The sequence below is a fragment of the Pocillopora damicornis genome, chromosome 12, assembly GCF_964200805.1.
Source record: "Pocillopora damicornis chromosome 12, jaPocDami1.2, whole genome shotgun sequence".
NCBI lineage: Eukaryota > Metazoa > Cnidaria > Anthozoa > Scleractinia > Pocilloporidae > Pocillopora > Pocillopora damicornis.
In genome coordinates, this window is record NC_142681.1 from 21,284,133 (window position 1) to 21,303,644 (window position 19,512).

Consider the following 19,512-nt stretch of genomic DNA (forward strand, 5'->3'; position numbering starts at 1 on the left):
GCCGTATCTTTGTCTGCTCAAGGTTGATCTCCATTCTCGTGTACTTTTTGAAATATCTCAAATTTGCTCACGGTTCAACTTGACCGCTAAGTATCCGTAGAAAGTTTCGTTACTTTTACAGTAGACACAAAAGTAGGAAGATGAATTATCGTTTGTAGCTTATCTGCCATTAGTGTTCTGGACTGAAATGGGAGAAGAAAGAGAAAGAGTAATTGTGGACACTATTTCAACATCTGATATGAGGATATGAAATGATATGAGTTCCAGTTATTACGAAACCGACCGACCCGATATTTAGCTTAAGGGCTAGAAAAACACCCACAGATGTCAACCTCGCGCTATTAGAAAGTCCAAAATTTTCATGCAAATAAAGCGCTTAGAATAGGATATATATTTGGTTAAAACTTAACCACCGGATAGCGATTTATCCAGTAAATAGCATCATCTAGCCTTTGAACAAGCGAGGTCTGGCGGATAGCACAAAGTTTAATTTTCGTACAAGTTTCATCGATTATTTTATCATCATTTTAGCCGTGACTGAACAGAAAAAGAAAGAAAAATATTTAAAGCCCATGAAAAATAATAAGTATGGCTTATTTCACATCATATTCTGCTATTTTTATAGAGGTATCATTGTAACGCTAACGACTACGACAAAAATGGAAATTTTGCTACTTCCGTTTCAGTTTCTGCATTTTGTGCAAAACATTTGTACTCATTGCGAGGCCCTTCTGTTTTTGTCTTGAAAGAAAAATGAGAGAAGCCAAAAGTTAATTTGCCGTTTGCGTTTACTATAACAAAATATGCCTCTAATGAGTGGTGCTAATTAGAAAAATCGTGCGCGCTAAAAACCCGTGCAGTTAGATAAGCCATTCAGGGAAGAGCTCAAGAACCCACGACGAATGACTACGACAAAAATTGAAGTTTTGTTACTACCCTTTCAGTTTCTGCATTTTGTGAAAAACTTTTGCACTCATTGCAAGGCCCTTCTTTATTCTGTCTCGGAAGAAAAACGAAGGAACCCAAATGTTAACTTGCCGTTTGCGTTTACCATAACAAAATATGCCTCTAATGAATGGTGCCAATTAGAAAAATCGTGCGCGCTAAAAACCCGTGCAGTTAGACGAGCCATTCAGGGAAGAGCTTAATAAACCGCGTGTACGCATAAGTTTAAAACGGCGCCCTTTTTATGAAATTATCACAAGCTTAGAGAAGTGTTCTCTCCTTTCGAAGATTTGGAAGAATCTTTCGTTTCCCGTTTCGTCAAACTTAACATCACGTATCATTTCTGGCAACGGACGAAAGCAGGTAAGTGTTGATGGATGCTTATATAAACAAGTAAAATTGTGTAAACTAATTCAAAAAGGAAGCTAAGCCACTTACAAATTCAAAGGGGTGTTTTAGGCCGAAGCTTCGTTTCATGAAATCCTTTAATTCTTTCAGTCGCTCGTGTTTCTACCCAGAAATTGTTTATTACTTAGTAGTACAAATTCTATTGCGTAATTTTTTTGCAAAATTAGCTTTCTTGAAATTCTTCTTTGAAACTGTTGTCGTGCGGAAGACCATTTCTAATCTTTCATCTTCTTTGCTGAAATTCCGCGTTAACAATATGGCGAAAATGTGGTTCGTGCTCTTAAATTTTAACAATTTACAAATTTGAAGCGAAACTCAGTGTCTTAAGTTACGCATATTAATTTTGATAGTGAATATATCTATAGCTTGTTTATGGAGGCATTAGTTTTGAACATTGTGCGTAATATGTAGATAACGAGTGAATTAAGGAAATATTTCAATTGACTTACTAAGCAGATTCTGAGAATTTCCTTCCTGTCAACCCTTAGCTTCCAAGATCAGATCGTCAATTCTCCACTTTGGCTGCTAAACATTTCCTTCCAATTAGTTACAGGAATTTGATATCAGATCAAGATAACTGCTACGAGATGAATTTGAATATATATCAATATCTCATTGAACCTGTTTGCTGGCTAATGTATAAATTATGTAGGGAGAAGTTTCATATTAATTACTTCTTAGAGTTCAAGAGGTAACCGCTCGTTATGAAAAGTAAAAATTAGGCTCACACTTGTGTTTTTAACATCATCTGAATGATAAAAATTTCAGTAATACGCTTTTTACTCAAAGAAGGCTTGTAAATCCTCTGATATTTTAGACGAAACACCCCTTTTTCAAAGCAAGTCTTGATTTTCGGGCATTAAAGACAAAGTCCTTTTCTTATCTTAGTTAGTTTTTATAAATTCAAATCTTGTTTACATGATTGGCTGTTATCTCCACTATTTGCTTAAGATTTGATTTGCCTGTTTGTTTGCTTCTTTTCTGGGCTTGAAATTTAAATTTAATTATACATTAAGATTCTCCCAATTTCGCATGGAAAAATTAAAGGTACGACTCGATGTTTACTCATCATGACTCCAGACGAAACTGATATTTGGAAATTTGAAGGGGCTTTCGCTCTCAGACATTAGTAATTCTTTGGTAATCCTAAAAACCTAGGCGTTACTAGCATTTAATTTCTCTTTACATTATTGCCCATCCATCACAAATTAAGGTCACACACATAAGAAGAAAGGAAATAATCACCAACAAACGAAGCTCATGATAGTTAAACGCATTCTCCTTAAGAAATGTGTAGAGAACAGTATTGAGGATGAAAACACTGATGTAAAGATGTGAAGGGTCTAGGATTAACTCGATCTAAACAGTTTTTCCAATCTTATTACTCCTGAGGGTTACTCTGGTAAAATGTTTTAAATTTACCGCTTGTTGACCAACCAAGTTTTTCAATGTTTCAGTAAAATGTGTTTACCAGAAAATTCCTGTTTAGTTCTTCTGACATGTGCGATGGTTACGAACTCAGAATATGATTATTTTGCAATGTTTCCCCTTCCACTATGGGCCACGATGATTTCACGTATTATTTATTTCATTAAAATATCCACAATATCTTTCTCATTTAGACTTATTCGACACACTCCAGTCCAAACACCGCTCAGTCCATTCCATTCTAGCGAGTCCAGTTCATCGTGCATTTAGTCCAAAACTCAAAGTCCAGTTCCATGCAGTCCCGTACGGCCCGGTCAGGTCCACGCCATTCCTTTCCATGTGGTCAAGTCCGTCATCACAAGTCAGGTGCTGACTCTAGTTACCAATATAACTCGCATGTGGACGGGAAAGCGTGGTGAAGAAAAGAGCCAACGCTCCATTGGGTTTTTTCTTCTCTTCCTTTCTGTTGCATACGTGGAGGCTGGGAATAAATCAGTTAGAAGACGCTGATGTCTGACCGGTTAGTAAGATTCTTTGTGGGTTGGAATGAAGAGGGGGTTGATAAATGGTGCGCTGGTCAAACCGTAAAATCTAAATTCTACTAGAAGTTGTCATACTTCTGATTCGGCTCAGTTAGTTAACTTAGTTAGCCGGTCCCCTTCAGGTTGGGCGAGGTCCTCCCTCCAAATTATTTTCTTTAGATTTTTTCTTTCAATCGAATACTGTTCGGCATATTTTCGGTTTGGATCGTTTCTTCTTCGTCGCTTCTTTGGTTTGTCACAATATAGGCTTCGTTTATACTTCGGCTCTTCATCAACAGGGCTTTCGGTGTTCAGCAGCTGCTCATCGACTTAAGCGCGCATCTTCTCCATAGTTACTTCGACTACGGCCGATTGTATTTCCAGTTTCACTTGATTGAAGGATCTCTAACACGGTGATCGAGTAAGACTGTTTAACGTAAAAAAAAAAGTTTGGCTCGAAGGTTCAACCAGATTTTCACGTTATTATAAGAGATCGGATCCAAGCAGTTCAGCTATGACAGCTTCACTTTCGGTTCGAATTTCACTTCGGCTTTTCGTTCGGCCTTTCGGAACTTATTCGGATTTTCAGTTCGTAATACAAAGGCTGTGGGAAGCGACTGAAAGTTGTTAACAAGTCCATATAAAAGCGAAAGCATCGTCTGGTACACTATGGGTGTTCAAATGATCGGGATGTCGATATTACTGACGCAGAATATTCGGAGTTTAGAGGACGCCAAATTTTTCATCTAGGGTGCGCGTCCTCTCCTGCTGGGTTCTGTGGAGTAAATTTGAAAAATCTAATCTAATTTATTGATGTAATATGGTAATAGGAAATAGACTGCAACTGACAATTCAACTGCAGGAGCTGTATACTGGCCTATTTCCGGAGGCTTGAATTGTCAATTTTGGGGCATTTGTTCGACTCGTGAACTGGATTGTTTTAATGACTTTCCAATCTGCCAATGAAAAAGCCCCGGAAGCAAAGTCACCTTGGTGTTAACTGTGCTTTCGCCCATTTTCGGAGGGTTGGGTAGTTGTCTGACGTTTAGCCAGAGTCATCCATTGTCGCGTGCAAACTGTTCTTGCAGCTTTCAGGTTTAAGATTGCAAAACTTCGCTCTGTCCATTTTTGGGGCCTCATCGAAACTCTGTAACATTTTTACTTTGAATTTCCTATATCTGCGGCTCAACATAAGCCCATTTTCAGAGGCATTGCATCACTGATACGGTAAGTGAGGAATTCTTATAATTTTGGCATATTGATCTGTTTAAGATGGGTTTGTTTGCCTAATAATTTAATTAGAGTAAACCAAATAATTTTAAATAAGCAAACACAATTATTGATCAATAAAAGATGAATTTAGGAAATAAAACGTATATTAATAACTAATAACATTGATAAATTCTTGATGAACTAAATAAATAATGAATAAATAGGGAAATGAATAAATATATAAATAAATTTATAATAAATAAGTTGATAAATAAATAAATTGATAACTAAATAAATCGATAAATAAATAAATTGATAAATAAATACAATTTTACTGTATGGTCAATGTATTGACACTCTTCTTTGCAGAATATTAAAATACAGTACTGCGTTGTCTTTAGTATTTTTTTCTCACAAGACTTGGTTTTCCCAAGACACCAGCTAACCTTTGGAAAGACAAGCAATCACAGGGTCGCTACTAATTCATGGCTGAATTTGTAACACTGGAATATCATTAGAGCAGGAGTGGTATGGATAATCATGACAAGCTGAGCAACAGTTGCGTGGAGAATCCAAAGCTAGGACATAGGTACGTTAAATTTCTGAGTAATGGATTAAAAGCTAGTCGAAGCGGATTGTCTTCTGCTAACAAAAGTACTACATAGTATAGTATAGTCTTGGATTTAAAGTTGTCTCCAATTTGCAAGAAAGGATATAAAAGAAAAGCAGGCTTTTTTTTTATTGGAGAGCTTGGAAAATTGAATTACTGCAGTTCAAGATAAGCCCATTGGTGGGGGCTGTGCATCTGGAAACGTGCAGTGCAGCTTTGTGCAGATCAGTCCGGTGAAGTGCAGTGGAATGCTGTACTGTATGGTGCTTTCCAGTTCTATCCAGGGTACTTCAGGCTGGTGCAGTCGGGGGAAGTCAAGCGCAGCCTAAGACAGTCCAATCTAGTGAATTGCAGTGCCGTCCAGTCCAGTCCACTGAAGTGTAGTTCAGCCCAGTGCAGTCCAGTTCATTGCAACGCAATGCAGTCCATTCATTAGAATCCGTTCTCGTTCAGTCCAGACCAGTCCCGTCCAATCAAGTACAGTGCAGTGCATTTCAATTCGGAACAGCCTGGGTCCCTTACAGCCAACTGCAGTCGAGTTTAGTCTAGTCAAGTGCAGAGCGGTGCAATCCGTAACAGCACAGTCTAGTCCCGTCCATTCCAGAACAGCCAACCGCTGTCGAGACGAGCGAATTGCAGTACGGCTCAGTCAAGTCACGTAAAACGTAGTGCAGTGCGGCCCCGTCCAGTCGAATTAAGTGCCATTCAGAAATGCCCATATTCAAGTTCAATTACAAGTGTAGTCCAGTCCAGTCTCCAGTCGTAATGGAAGTAAATGATAGTCAAAGCAGATTGTCGTCCTCCAACAAAAGTGCTCTTAAACAGGTGATAAAGAACATAGCTAGAAAATCTTAAATAAAAAAAGGTGTTCTTGTGAAATGCGACGTTTTCTCAAAAGTTTCCAGGTTTTTTTTTTCTCACAAGACAGCTTTCCCAAGACACCAGCTGACCTTTGGAAAGACAAGTAATCACAGGGTTGCCGGTGATTCATGGCTAAATTTGTAACACTGGGATATCAGAAGAACAGGACTGGAGTTCTTCATGAAAAGATAGTCATAACAAGCTGAGCTACAACTGCCAGGAGAATCCATAGCTAGGACACAACCACAGGTACGTTAAATTTCTGAGTAGTGGTAGTATGGTATGGGTTGGTATGGTATAGTATAGTCTAGTCTAGTCTAGTCTGGTATAGTATAGTATAGTATAGTATAGTATAGTATAGTACAGGAGTTAACGCTGTCTCGAGTTTGCTCGAGGTAACATAAAAGAGAGGCGGGCATTTTTTTTTTATTTGAGAGCTTGATACATTTTAAATTTCTGCAGCTTAAGATAAGCCCATTTTCAGGCACTTTGCATCACTAAGAAGGTAAGTAAAAAAAAAATTAGAACGTTGTGATACTAACCTGTGTAAGATGGGTTTGCTCGCAGATAGGAAAACCCGGATGCGTTGCATAAAGCAGTTATAGTAAAAAGTTGTCGTCGATCAGCACTACAGATCATCTGAAAAAGGTAAGGCCAGCATGTTTTGGTTGCAACAGGTTTTGTTAGATGCTTTCTTTTCAGCATGACCTGGTGGCTCACTTGGGATCACGTCATAAAGAAATAGTGCATCGAACGCTTGATAGGTAATATGTAATCATTTGTAAGATTATTCTTAGTTCTGGACTATCTGAAATTTTCTGTTTGCAGAATTTGTTAGGTGGCTTCCCGGCTCATTGATTTAATGACGACATTTAACAACTCACAATGTGACGTGTTTAATATTTCAACACTCTTTTGTCTCCTGACAGTTTTCTGTTTTCAGTGGAGAAAAACTTTCAGTATCTAGTGCTTTTAGACAAGGCCTAAGCAGCAACCCATCAGAAAGGTTAGAGATGACGATTAAGTTTAAGTATGCAGTTATGGGACAATTCAAGGACAACTAACACAATTTCTAGTGTTAAAGTTCGTATGCTCAAAACACGAACTATCTCAAATAATGGAAACTGAGACTAGCTTCATACTATAATTTGAATCAGTTTATCTTATCTCAAAACAGCAGTACTGATTATCAGTCTTTATTGGCAGTCTATGGCATATAATTCAAGTGTTATTTAATATAGTCCTGTCAACTCCATTGCAGTTTAGGCAATCCAGAACAGTCCTTCCAAGTTACGTCCAGTGCTGTGCAAAGCTCTGTTGTGTGATCTAGTCCAGTGGAGTACATTCACGTGCAATACAGTACAGTCTTGATCAGTTTCATTTGGAGGCGTGCAATGCAGTTCGGTGCAGATCAGTCTGGTGGGGTGTAGTGTAGTGTAGTCAGGCTAAGACAGTCTAGTGAAGTGCAGTGCTGTCCAGTCAAGTCCAGTACAGTCCACTGACGTGTAGTCCAGTCCTTTGCAGTCCAGTCCACTTTAAACCGGTCCAGTCCATTCAATGGTGTCCAGCCCGATGTCGTCCACTCCCGTCCAATTCTGTTCAGCCCCGTCCAATTCAATTTAGTCCCTTCTAGTTAAATGCATTTCAATTCGGCATGGCCCAGGTCCATTACAAGTCAACTACAGTCGATTCTAGTCCAGTCAAGTACAGAGCAGAGCAGTGCAATCCGTAACAGCTCAGCTCAGCTCAGCCCCGTCCCGTCCCGTCCCGTCCAGTCCAGAACAACCAAATGCTGACGAGTCTAGCGCATTGCAATCCTGCTCAGTCAAGTTAGGAACAACCTAGCGTGTTGCAGTTCCGTCCAGTCGAGTGAAGTGCCATTCGGAAAAGCCCACATTTAAGTCCAATTTAAATGTAGTTCAGTCCAGTCTTGTCTTCAGTTTAAATCATACCTTAATAAAAATGTACCTAATAACTTAAAATTTACAAAAATAATTGATCAATAAAAGATGAAATAAAGAAATAAAAATATAACTCAATCAATGATAACAGTGATTTTTTCTTAATTGAATTTTTAAGGAAATAAAGAAATAATGAATAAATAAGAAGATAAATAAATATGTAAATAAATTGATTCATAAATAAATTAATGAATACATGTAACTTAATAGAATGATCATTGAATTTATTATTTTTAATGCAGAATATTAAAATGAAATGCAACTTTGTTTTCCAGGTATTTTTTTCTCACAAGATCTAGTTTTCCCGAGACACCACCTGGCCTTTGGAAAGAAACAAGACTATCACTGGGTCGCCAGTGATTCATGGCTTAATTTGTAATACTGGGATTTAAATAGAAAAGCGTTGGAGTGCTTGATGGAAAGTTTATCATCACAACAAGCTGAGCTACAGATGGGAAAAGAATCCACCATACGGCGCGTTAAGGGAGCGTCCCCTTTGACCTCTAGGGGCTTGTTCAAAAGTCCTTACTCGCCTAACCATTCTCCTCTTTGGAAGTAAATTGCACAGTCTGAAAGCAACAACGACGGTGATCTATTACAAGACTTTGAATGGCGAAACAAGTGAAACTATTACACTTGCATCTACGTATTATATCGTATAGTAAGGAATAGTGTAGGAGTTAAGGTTGTTTTGAGTTTGCAGGAAATAATGTAAAAGAAAATCAGGTATTTGTTCGATCCCAGAGCTTGGAACATTTTAATCCTTTTTGACTTGATTTGACAGCTCAGCTAACGATAACCTCGACTAAAAAGTTATTAACAGAATGCAGAGAGTGTTCTGAATCAGGTTCAGGCTGCTCGATTTAGAATTACTGTGGTGACGTCATTTCAAAACTTGCTAATTCACTTTGACAAGAAATATAAGTCGATTGATGTGGAGGTTTTGATTTGGTCATTTGAAGAATTAGTTGATTGTCTGTTGATTTCTTCGTTAAAATTATAATAGACCGAAGTGATTTCAAGATTAATTAAAAGTTCAGTGGACTCTGCAGATTAATTGGTTTCTACTTTCAATCAAGTATCGAAAAAATGCGTCTGTGAATTTTTTTAGTTGGAAAATGATTTATCTGCTGATTTGAAATTTGGTAAAAAACGTGATCAACAACAAAAAAAGAGATGACAGAAAGTATCAATTTGTATCAAAAAAATTAGTCAATTATCTGCTACTGGTTTTTTCTAGAAAAATCTGGCTAATTGAATCATTTTACTTTATTGGAGATTGTCCATTTACTTTTGGGCTTTTTTCTTTTATTATCTGTTTTCGTAAGTTTATTCCCTATTAAAGATTAAAGACATTTGTTGATTGCTGTACACTGGTTGCTCTATATTTTTCGGTGATTATTTGCTTTTTGTTTTAAAAGGGTTTGGTGGTCTCAACCACAGAGAGCCTCCTTTTGAGCACTCCAATGATTTAAAATATCATAAACGCTTCTAAAGCTTGCTCCCTTGTAATACCCCCATTTGGAGCCACTCTTGTCTAGTGAGCCAACCTCCCTGCTTATCCCAGATAACCTCGTTTCCTGAAGCAAAATGTTTTGCCATTCGATTCTTAACCCATTTATTAACAATGCATCACATGTCTGTCCTTTTTCATCCATTCCGTATCTCGCGGGGCCGTACGCACAGCTTGGTAATAGTGTTGTTCAACAAAAGTGCATTGGAAACTGTGTGGGTCCTATGATAAAGTTTCGTTCGATGGCAATACACTTATCTGCTTTAAAATTCGTGGGTTTACAATTAAAGAAGAACATACCCTACCGTGTGCATTGTGGCTGGCTAAGAATTCATCAGAAAAGAATACCTCGCGTTGTAGTGCTTTGTGAGTTTGTAAAATGCCACCTCACTCCTCAAGGCCCTTCATCATCCCCCTTCCCTTCTTCCATGGGGGGCTTACCGGAGTGTTTACTTTAAGGCTTGGAATTCTCATAACGCCTACGAAAATTAAAAGCTGATATAAAATGACAGTTAACATTATCTTGACCTTTACTTTATAATACAATTGCAAAGGGTTGGAGTTTAGGGTTAACCCTAAACCAAAATTGGTCATGTCAACCTCTGAGAAGAGAACCCTAAGTAAAGTAAGAAGGTAAAGATAGACTTAAAAAATTTAGATTACCCAGAAAAAGAACTGTAAAATAATAAAAAAAATCATTAAACCTAAACTAGCGAAAAAAATATATAAAAGCAATAGTAATTGTATGTTACCAAACTGTTGTCGTCATATTGCAACAACAAGAGTGGATCTTGGAAATTTTGATGTATAAAGCACCAACTCTTTTACGCTTTAGCCTAAATAAGCTGAGAATTTTTTCAAGACCAAATTATAAATATTTCATACTGAGTATAAACATGCGATCATGTCGTTGCATGAATAAGTGGGTGAGACAGACGTTTGAAAAAAAGCACAGGTCCAATGAAAACGCATGGAGAGGGTTTGGAACCCCTAATCCGCCTCTGATTTACATTTTTTGGCTCCTAAAGGAGCGTTTTTTGCGAAACATTACAGTTTTTCTCGTTAGATGGAAACTCTTGTACCTAATATATATAAAGAACTTTCATGACCATAAATTTTTGTGATTGAATCATAGTGGCTGAGAAGTTAAGTTCTTCTCGCAAAGAGTTAGATATTGATTTATATAAAATTGCGGGTATATTTATATCACAAATACAATAAAAAATGAAGTCAATTCTGAGTAACTGAATTTTGAAAAATTCAGTGGACAAAAAAAGCATGTAAAATTTAGAGGGCCATGTTTTCGTAAACATCTAAATTTAATTCATTTTATTTAGCTATCTTTGACGGCATTAAGATGATTTTCCATACAATTAACGATCCTTTCAATGTGCTGGACTGATTATTTTACTCTTTCGAGCTTCGAAGCGAACCTTCTACACAGATGGTATTCGAAGGCTGCTCTTAATAGCCAATTGCGTCTTTCTGGGAATTTCGTGTTGCTTGGTTATCCATCTTCGTTTGTTTCATTTAGGAAGGCTTTTGAAATTACGGATCAGTATTTGTTTCCTGGGCAACCGAGCTCGATATAAGTGAATCGAACTCGAGTCACAACCCTTGTAATCGAGCTCGAATACAATCAAATCGTCACACAGTTCCGGGTCCTCCGGAGGGCGTGATTGGCCTTCTTCAGGAGATCTCTAAAGCAGGCATCCTGTAACCGCCTCAAAATCCTGCTCCGGCGTTCGTTCGGATTTAAGCTCAGGTGCCGAGAAATTTGTCACCGAGAGTCCTCGGCGGAAAAAAAAGTAGATTGTGAGTAGTAATTTACCAAAAGGCACTCTTGGGAACTCCTCGAGGAAGCTGTTGGAGCGCAGACTTCTTGTCTTTCTGCATCCACTGCAGCGCCTGTGCGATGTAGAAAAGAAAGAGTTTCTTACAGTTTTGAAAAGTTTTAAATGGTTCTAATGATCCGAATGACTTGCACGCCACTTACAGGCGTAATAAAAAAAAAAAAGCACGACCAATCAATTCGTAGCTTTTTAGTCCATTTTGGATTTTTCCTTTGTTTATCAATCCAATTAGCACATGTAATAACTTTATTTTTTAGTTCATTTTGTCATAAGGTATCTTTTCTTTGTAGTGAGATGGTCTCAAACAATTTTGCGCCTATCCAAAAAAAAGGAAAAAAGAAAAATCATGAAGACACTTTGCGAGGGAATTATGAACATGTTTTGTTCCATTGATTTCGGCTAGAGGAACCTAGAGCCATAGTTTTATTCAACCACATCAGAATTGAACTATTAAACCGTGATTTAATTATTTGCTCCAACTTTGACTTGACCGAAAAAAAATTTGGAAATAGTTTTTGCGAAGAAAGAAAGACAGAAAGAAGGAAACGTTATTTTAGAAATGCGAGTTCACCGGAGAAAAACTGCTTGAACGGTATTCATCAGGGGGGGCACAGTTTGTTTGAAATGAGCTTTACTTACCAGGAGGACCTATTAGCTTTTGGATAAAAAAAATTGTTCCTTCTCTTTTGTGTGCCACGTTCCTGAACGAAAAACGGAAAAAGGAGAACGTCCGCTCTGGAAAAGTTTAGCAGACCCGAGGAACGAAAAATGAGTTGGTTCTTTCTAGCTAATTGTGAGAGCGTGACCTTTCATTTCCCCCCCCCCCTCTCCCGTGCTCCCGTGGCTTTCTTTGTGTGAAAATGCCAGTAAATTTATTTCAACCCTGTGTGCTATAAACTCAATAACTAGATCAGTGGAAAAAATGTGCAGTCTCTAGAAGAGGAGACTGCAAATGAAAAATTGAAACACTCTTCCACGCGCACGATAAGAAAGTCACCACCAGTTAGCGTAAACATATATCACTGAATCCGCGAATTTTTACTTGTTTCGAGATGTTTGGTCATTGGTGCCGCAATATTTTTAATTTTACCCCGAAACGACCGCCTATTCCGATGTTGCTTCTGCTAATAAAGTTACTTCTTCAATCCGTTTTGTTCTAAATAGTTTATTTTAAGTGAAGTTTTGTTGGCTCACTGGTGAAAACCGTCCACGTGGCCATCGTTTCTTTCTTTTACATCCATTGCGTCATTAAACTGTGCGCAGCGAAGTGGATTGGCGGGAAGATTCCTGTTCTGTAGCCAGTGGATTACATTCGTTACAGGACCTTGCTCTAAGGCCGTATACTGACGTAAAGACATGTTATATTCTTGTTGAAAGAATTCTGATAAAACACTACTACTTAGACAAACCGCCCCAGCTTTGTTCTGGGTTGGTAAAACATATTTCACATTAAGGCGTATTGACGCCCTTTCACGCCTCTGGAGTTGTTGTTGTGACACTCCTTAACCCAGTGGCGTAGCTAGCTTTCACTTGTTTTCGTGCGCGAAGTGCGATCGTTTGGGATCAAGAATTAACGACTGCTAGGACGCTTAAATGTGTTCTTTCTTTTTTACATTGACCAAAATGGACTTAAAAACTACGGATTGGTCAGTCTATATTATATCTGTAAGTTATCAATTATTTTGAATTGTCCAATTTTGATGAGATCGCGCGTCGTCTCAACTTACATATTAGTGACAGATTTACGCTGGGTAATTTATGCGAGTGTTTTTGTTTTAGGGTTGTCTTCTTTCCGCCTTTTCCATGATTGAAATCCGCTGCGCCAAGATTTGATTTATTTCACAGTTTCGTTGTTGATTTATGTAAACGTAAAGGCGAGAAAATTGTTGATGAATAGTTACCTAGTTAGTTATTGATCAACCGAACAATAGAGGGCTTCAGTTTTCATGTTCGGTGGGGTTCTTTCAACGATTCAGCAAGCGCGTGCAGCCGCAGACTTTACACACTATAAAGTTACATTATGAGCTACAGCAAATGTGCTTTTCAGGGGACCGCGGTGTTATTGGAAAGGAAGAGGACTGCTGTTCCTGGTAACGCAGAAATGAGTCGGCCTATAAACGCCAGGCGGGTGATGGACATTACCTTTACAAAAGGAGAAGACGTCAGTGGGTGAGTCTTGTTTCTCTTGTCACTCGCTTCTTCTGAATCATTTCGCTTTAAGGTGTAAGCTACTTCAAACTAAGTCGCTATATGAAGTTTCTATTGAGTTGATGATGCTTACTGATAATTGTCTAACATTTTTCATACGACAAAAAATTGGATTAAGTTGATTTAAATTGTTCAAGTGGAATTGGACTCTACCTTGCCATCTAATTGCTAATGACACTTCTAGTTCTACGGTTCAATTGACCTTAGACTGGACATTGTTCGCGTCGCTGGCGCACAAACCAGAGAACAACATAGGGCAGGAAGTTAAAACTAGACTTACACCTACACTAGACATTCAACTCTGCGAGCCCAGCAAATACTTTTTAACTCTGGAGAATACTTTACCATTTCGTCTGAAAGTTCCGATGCGAAAACGTCGAAGGAATGCCGTCCACCACCCAGCCCAGCGGGTGTCTTGTACGCTTTAGCAATCGACGCGGTGGTAAACCCACATCACATTTAGCCCAGAACGTCATTTTGACCTACTTTATAAATCTGACAAGGTATCACGGAAGGAAATATCTTTGTTTTCAATCTCTCGCAAATTTCATGTTTAGTTATGAGAAAAAAAAAAAAAAAAAAAAAAAAAAAAACACAACTAGAAATCCGTTAACCACTGAAAGTTATATTTTGGTGCCTCATTTACTTCGGTAGACACAGAGCAGAAAACAATTTGAGAGTAGAAGGCACTTGCGGGATTGATGATACGTCAAGTCGCTTTTTCTCGCATAATCACTTTTTGGCTTGCGTTTTAAACGTTAAAGATTTCAGTCTTGGCTGACTCTCGGTCTTTTCGCGAAATTTGGAGATAATGTCCAAAAAGAAAAGGTTCCTTAACACTTTGCCCAAAAGCTCTGGTTCGGAGCGTTAACGCACAAATGGCAGAAACCCTTTTTGAGTTCAATATGCGAAGACCACGTTCCCAATGAAAAAGGAACATCTCAGAAACTAATCTTGTCAACCGTCCAGGCATTTGAAAAGGAAAGCTCCCATTCTGCTCAACGATCAAAATTTTAAAAGTAAATTGAATAACCCACATCAGTCCTTATTAGACTCCGCGAAAATGTAGACCTTTAAAGGGATAGCTCGAATAGTTTGTTTGCTATTTTCGCTAATGCGCTAATTTTCCTTTTCTGATACCTTAGAACGCCGGATGTACTCTGCTAGAAAACGCGCTTACTCAGCCATTTCAATACTTGCACAATCAATGGAAATAACCAGTCATTCTTAAATTACTTTTTAATATTGTTATCGTAACCTTTGACGAAGAGTTGTTTTTGTTACCCTCTCAGATAAAATGTAAATTTCACACTGGTCTTTTACCCTTAAACTCTTAAGAGTGACCAAGACAATTTCTCCTTACAATATCAACCAGACTAGAGATATGAATAAAGTAAAATATAAATTTGGGGATAATTACCGTAATTTCCGTCCAATTACCCGCGCAGCAGATTACCCACATTGGTCAATTTTTGTAGTAACGAGAAAAAAAATTTCAACAGATTACCTGCACTGGCAGATAACCCGCACCCAAAAAAAGGAAAATCGTTGACTCACACAAAGTTCCTTCATTGTTCTTGTTGACATGTTATCCTTTAGCGTGCAGTTAATAAATTTTCACACTTTTTGTCTTCGATGTTTCATTGAGAATGATACCAATTGTAAAAATCTGTTCTAAAAAAAATTGACATCACCCGATTTACTGAGTCGGAGAAATCGCTTGAAACGGGAAAATACTCTTTACCTCAAGGTAGTGCTAGCTAAGAGAATTTCTATGATACGTCGAATATTTGCGCTAATTAATTATGCGGCGCCACGAAATGAACATGTGGGCATCATTTTCCGTGTGATTTGCCCTGAAGCCAGACTTTTCACAGTAGTTGAATTCTTTTATTTTCAAGTTCACTTTCAGTGTAAGTGAGAATTGTTTATTTGAACTAAACAAAGAAACAAGCTGTGAAACTGACAAGGTACGAAAGTAAGAGAACGAACAAGATAAAAGCTATGTTATCGAGTTTTATATGTTTTCGATTTGCATCGGCTTTCATCGAGAGCGATAAAGTCTCTTATTACATACTCAACAAAATATCGCGTTTCTGATTGGTCAATGATGAATGCATAAATAGGTTATAGAGTACAATAGAGGTTATAGAGTGCAATACGGAGAAGTTGCCATGGAAACACCGATGGAGTAGTTTTGTCGAGAATATAATAAATAAAAAATCGTATGAACCTGCTCGTGCATTTCGTGATTTATGGTCACTCGTGATGTTTTGAAAGTTCTCAAATTACACTCGCCTACGGCTCGTGCAATTTTGAGAACTTTCAAAACATCACTCGTGCCCATAAATCACGAAATGCACTCGCGTTCATACGATTTCCTATACTTATTATAATGAGCAATCTGCGCAAAATAAATGAGTTATTGCACAAGCTTTTTGAAGAGTGTCTGTAGTGTATCTTATCACCTGTTCTTTTTTTCCTGTTTATCGTTTTTAACTACACTGGAAGCTTTAAAAATTATTATATTACCCGCACCTTCCTATAACCCGCATCAACAACAGTTTGTGGAAAAATTTATAGATTACCCGCGGTTTATCGGCCGGTAGTTGATCCAGTACTTAGTTCTCTGAACTAATATTACAAGAATTGTATGATTGACAGTAAGGAGAATTACAGATTTAGATCTAGGAGTTAAAGGGCTTAAGAATATTGGCCCCTATGATGACAGTATGTTCTAATGTTTTTACCTTTCTCGGGCAAATGCTGCCTATGTGTAATTTCTGCAAGTGCAATGTTTAAGAAAATTTCTAGTAAAGTGAGGGACAAATATTCAAAATTACAATATAATGAACTATTATGATATGGTGATATCAATCTCTAATATTTCCTTACACTAGGTTAGAGTTATTTGCATCATACTTTTGAGGGCATGCCATGTCAAAGGTTGCAACCGCCCACCGAGATGGTGTAAAGCTGATGGAATTATTTGGAGGATCAAGGAAAAAGAACATTTTCCTGTGGCTTACAAATCCAGGTTAGTGACTTAGCTTTTCATTACATAAAATGATTAGCATAATGTCTTTCTTTCTCAGCCATCTTCATTCCACTGAAACTTTTTGGTCTTGTGTCCTCCACTTCATGCCATGGAAGTTGTCTCTCCCCCATTTCCAAAAATTTTTTTTCATCACATGTAATAGTTCCTTACTGTTAACACATGTCCTCAGAATTGGCCAATTGTGGAGTTTGGAGCCCATCTACACTTTATATCCCAAATCTCAAAACACTTTACTGGTTACCAATAGACAAAAGCCCCAAGGCAAACCAGTGCAGATGTTTTCTTACTGCTATGAATTTTTAGCAAGTTGCATTTGTGCACTGTTCTTAACTCTCTCACCGTCAAAAAAATTAAAACTTTCAAAGGAAACATGTTTCTATTTATGTAAACTATTGAAGTAATCAACGACCGCATTGAAGGCTATCAGACAGAAATTCACAATTATATTAAGAAAAATATCCCCTAGTAGCAATATGTGATTGACCCCTTGTGATGAGGCTATCAGACAGAAATTCACAATTATATTAAGAAAAATATCCCCTAGTAGCAATATGTGATTGACTCCTTGTGATGAGAATCTCATTCTTGATTTCAGCCTCAAATATCTCGACATCTATAGTATCAACTCCAATCCCTTCATCGACCCAACCTAATCTTATTCCTCCACTAGCCCAAACTAACCCCACTCCTCCACTAACCCAACCTAATTCCCCCATTCCACTTGCCCAAACTAACCACACTCCTCCATTAACCCAACGTAATCCCGCCATTCCACTTGCCCAACTTAACCCCAATCCTCCACTAGCCCTAATGAACCCTGCTCCTCCACTTGCCCAATTTAACCCCACTCTTCCACCAGCCCAAACTAACTCCAACCCTCCACTAGCCCAACCTAACCCCACCATTCTACTGGCCCATCCTAACCCCAATCCTCCACTAGCCCAACCTAACCCCACCCTGCCATTTGCCCAACCTAACCCCACTCCTCAATCATCCCAACCCAGCTTTGTTCCTCCACTAGCTCAACCCTAACCCTAAACCTCAACCCCACTCTCCACTGGCCCAACCTAACATCAACCTTCTATCAGCCCAATCAAACCAGACCCTTTCATTGGCCCAATCCACCACATCATCCACTTAAAAAATTGGAGGTAAGAAATTTATTCTTTCTATACACCACATGGGACAAAACAAACAACAGTACTGAAGAAATACATGCACAGTTGATTTGAATGGCAGTTCTTTAATTAGTGATATCCAGCACACACCTTAACAATATTTATGTTTATTATTATGAGAGATTATAGCCAACTGCAGCAATTCATGCATGAAGGTAAGTGGGTGTATACATCTTGAGGCTGCAGCTGGTTAAATTTAATCCTCTAACATATTCTGGGTCATGAATGATTCATGAAAACTATGATACTCGTGGTCTGCTACCAAGAACTTGTTAAAACATCCCTAACTGAAACATCACATCAAACTAAACATCCTGTAATGGTTGTGATTGTTTCCCTGTTTAACTGTCAGTAGCAATTTTTATTCGTATTGATGTTCAAACATTTCAACAGACAGTGATTTGCCTGAAATTGTCGGATTGCAGATGATCAACCCGAAGGTATTACCAGTTGATACAACAACCCACTCATCTGGGTTGTCGACATTATTTGTTTTTTATTCTTTATGTTCTAAGAAAATCTACAATTTTAACACTCTTGCCATTTATTTTTTCCAGTCAAAGCAGATGCCCTTCAAACAGGTAAAAACTGTGATATCTTGCCATTGATTGGTTAAGATTAATTGGGAAGATTATGATTGGAGATAAATTGTACTATTGTTATATATGTATACCTTATTAACCATAAGACTTTATTTGTGGATTAGTCTAAATATGTTAGTTTTTATTGGTATATCATCTTTACTATCATTGATTGCTGCACTGGCTTTATGGTGACAATTATTTACTTTACAATACATCAATAATGGTCAAATTCAATGTTTTAATGGGAAAACATTTAAATGTAGTTGGTGTCCTTCAAGAAGACCTCAGCCTAGTGGGAGTTGTTTTTCAAAACCATGGAAAAGGTACTGTTAATTGGAAAGGTAGATTAGATACACACAAGGGGTGAAAAACTGTTTCCAGACATGATTTCCACAAAAATGGAACCAAATGTGTTTAAAAAAATTATCAAATTATAGTTGCTTAGATGCAACTTACTTGCTAAAACCTAGACTAACAGTACATGTTGCATTTCTAAGGAAACACATAAATAGTAGGGTAAAAGCCCTAAACAGACAGGATTTCCTCAACACAGGTTTTGCAATGGCTTCCCAGGCTTTGTTCTTTTTGGGTAGTTCAGATTGGAAAGAGAGTAAGCATTACTGTTCACCCTGAAGGGCAAGCTGTGACTAGCATGTACTAGCCCTTGAGTCATTTTGACTGGCTAAAAATTTTGTGAGGTAAATGAATATTGAAAAAAACTGCCTATCCATTGGGCAAGTGACAGTAAGAATCCATCAGCCTGATCAGAAAATCCACTGTTCCCAGGCCATCATACATAACTTCCTTCGCACCCTTTAGTTGTAGGTTTGAGTCAAGTATTCATGAAGAAATCAAGGACCACTGAAGCTTTATGTCTTTCTTTGATCTTTACCCCTTGACGAATTCATTTGTGTTGGTTATTTGCTTCCTCAGTGACATGAAGAAGACTGGACAGGGTGGAGGAGGTGCTCCTATGTGAGAGGGAGCTTTATGACAACTATGCTAGGTTGGAGCCCCCTACAAATCTTTTTAATTCTCACCTTTGATGAGGTTTGTATCGACTATTATAGCCTGAGGAAATATAAGATATGTGTGGAAGGTTCCATAAATGTACATATTTTGTCTACTTCCTTTGCATGTGGCTACAGAAAAGTGCTACCCCATAATTACAA

The 19,512-nt window shown here is 38.0% G+C and overlaps 1 protein-coding gene and 1 long non-coding RNA gene across 3 annotated transcripts; both read left to right on the plus strand.

Annotated features, from left to right (window-relative positions):
* The first annotated feature begins 4,895 nt into the window (after positions 1-4,895).
* Positions 4,896-10,423, plus strand: LOC149036950 (uncharacterized). The gene is made up of 3 exons (XR_016181494.1): positions 4,896-6,234; positions 6,448-6,991; positions 7,247-10,423. It is a non-coding gene; the product is annotated as an uncharacterized LOC149036950 (long non-coding RNA).
* Positions 10,424-13,358: 2,935 nt separating this feature from the next.
* On the plus strand, positions 13,359-19,026 carry LOC149036951 (uncharacterized). Of its 2 annotated transcripts, XR_016181495.1 has the most exons (4): positions 13,359-13,481; positions 16,421-16,557; positions 17,174-18,337; positions 18,604-19,026. XR_016181495.1 is itself a non-coding variant. In XM_089188848.1 (3 exons), the coding sequence occupies exons 2-3, from the start codon at positions 16,458-16,460 to the stop codon at positions 17,608-17,610; spliced, it is 537 nt and encodes a 178-aa protein (XP_089044974.1). In that variant the 5' UTR covers positions 13,359-13,481; positions 16,421-16,457; the 3' UTR covers positions 17,611-19,026. The 2 variants fall into 2 exon arrangements, 1 of the variants encoding a protein (XP_089044974.1); XM_089188848.1 differs by having other exon boundaries at positions 17,174-19,026.
* The last annotated feature ends 486 nt before the right edge of the window (positions 19,027-19,512 follow it).

Excerpts from the sequence above, each read along its gene's own strand:
- LOC149036951 (XM_089188848.1), top strand. The coding sequence starts at position 16,458 with ATGTCAAAGGTTGCAACCGCCCACCGAGATGGTGTAAAGCTGATGGAA. Across the intron at positions 16,558-17,173 it reads CCTGTGGCTTACAAATCCAG|CCTCAAATATCTCGACATCT; the intron begins GTTAGTGACTTA and ends TCTTGATTTCAG.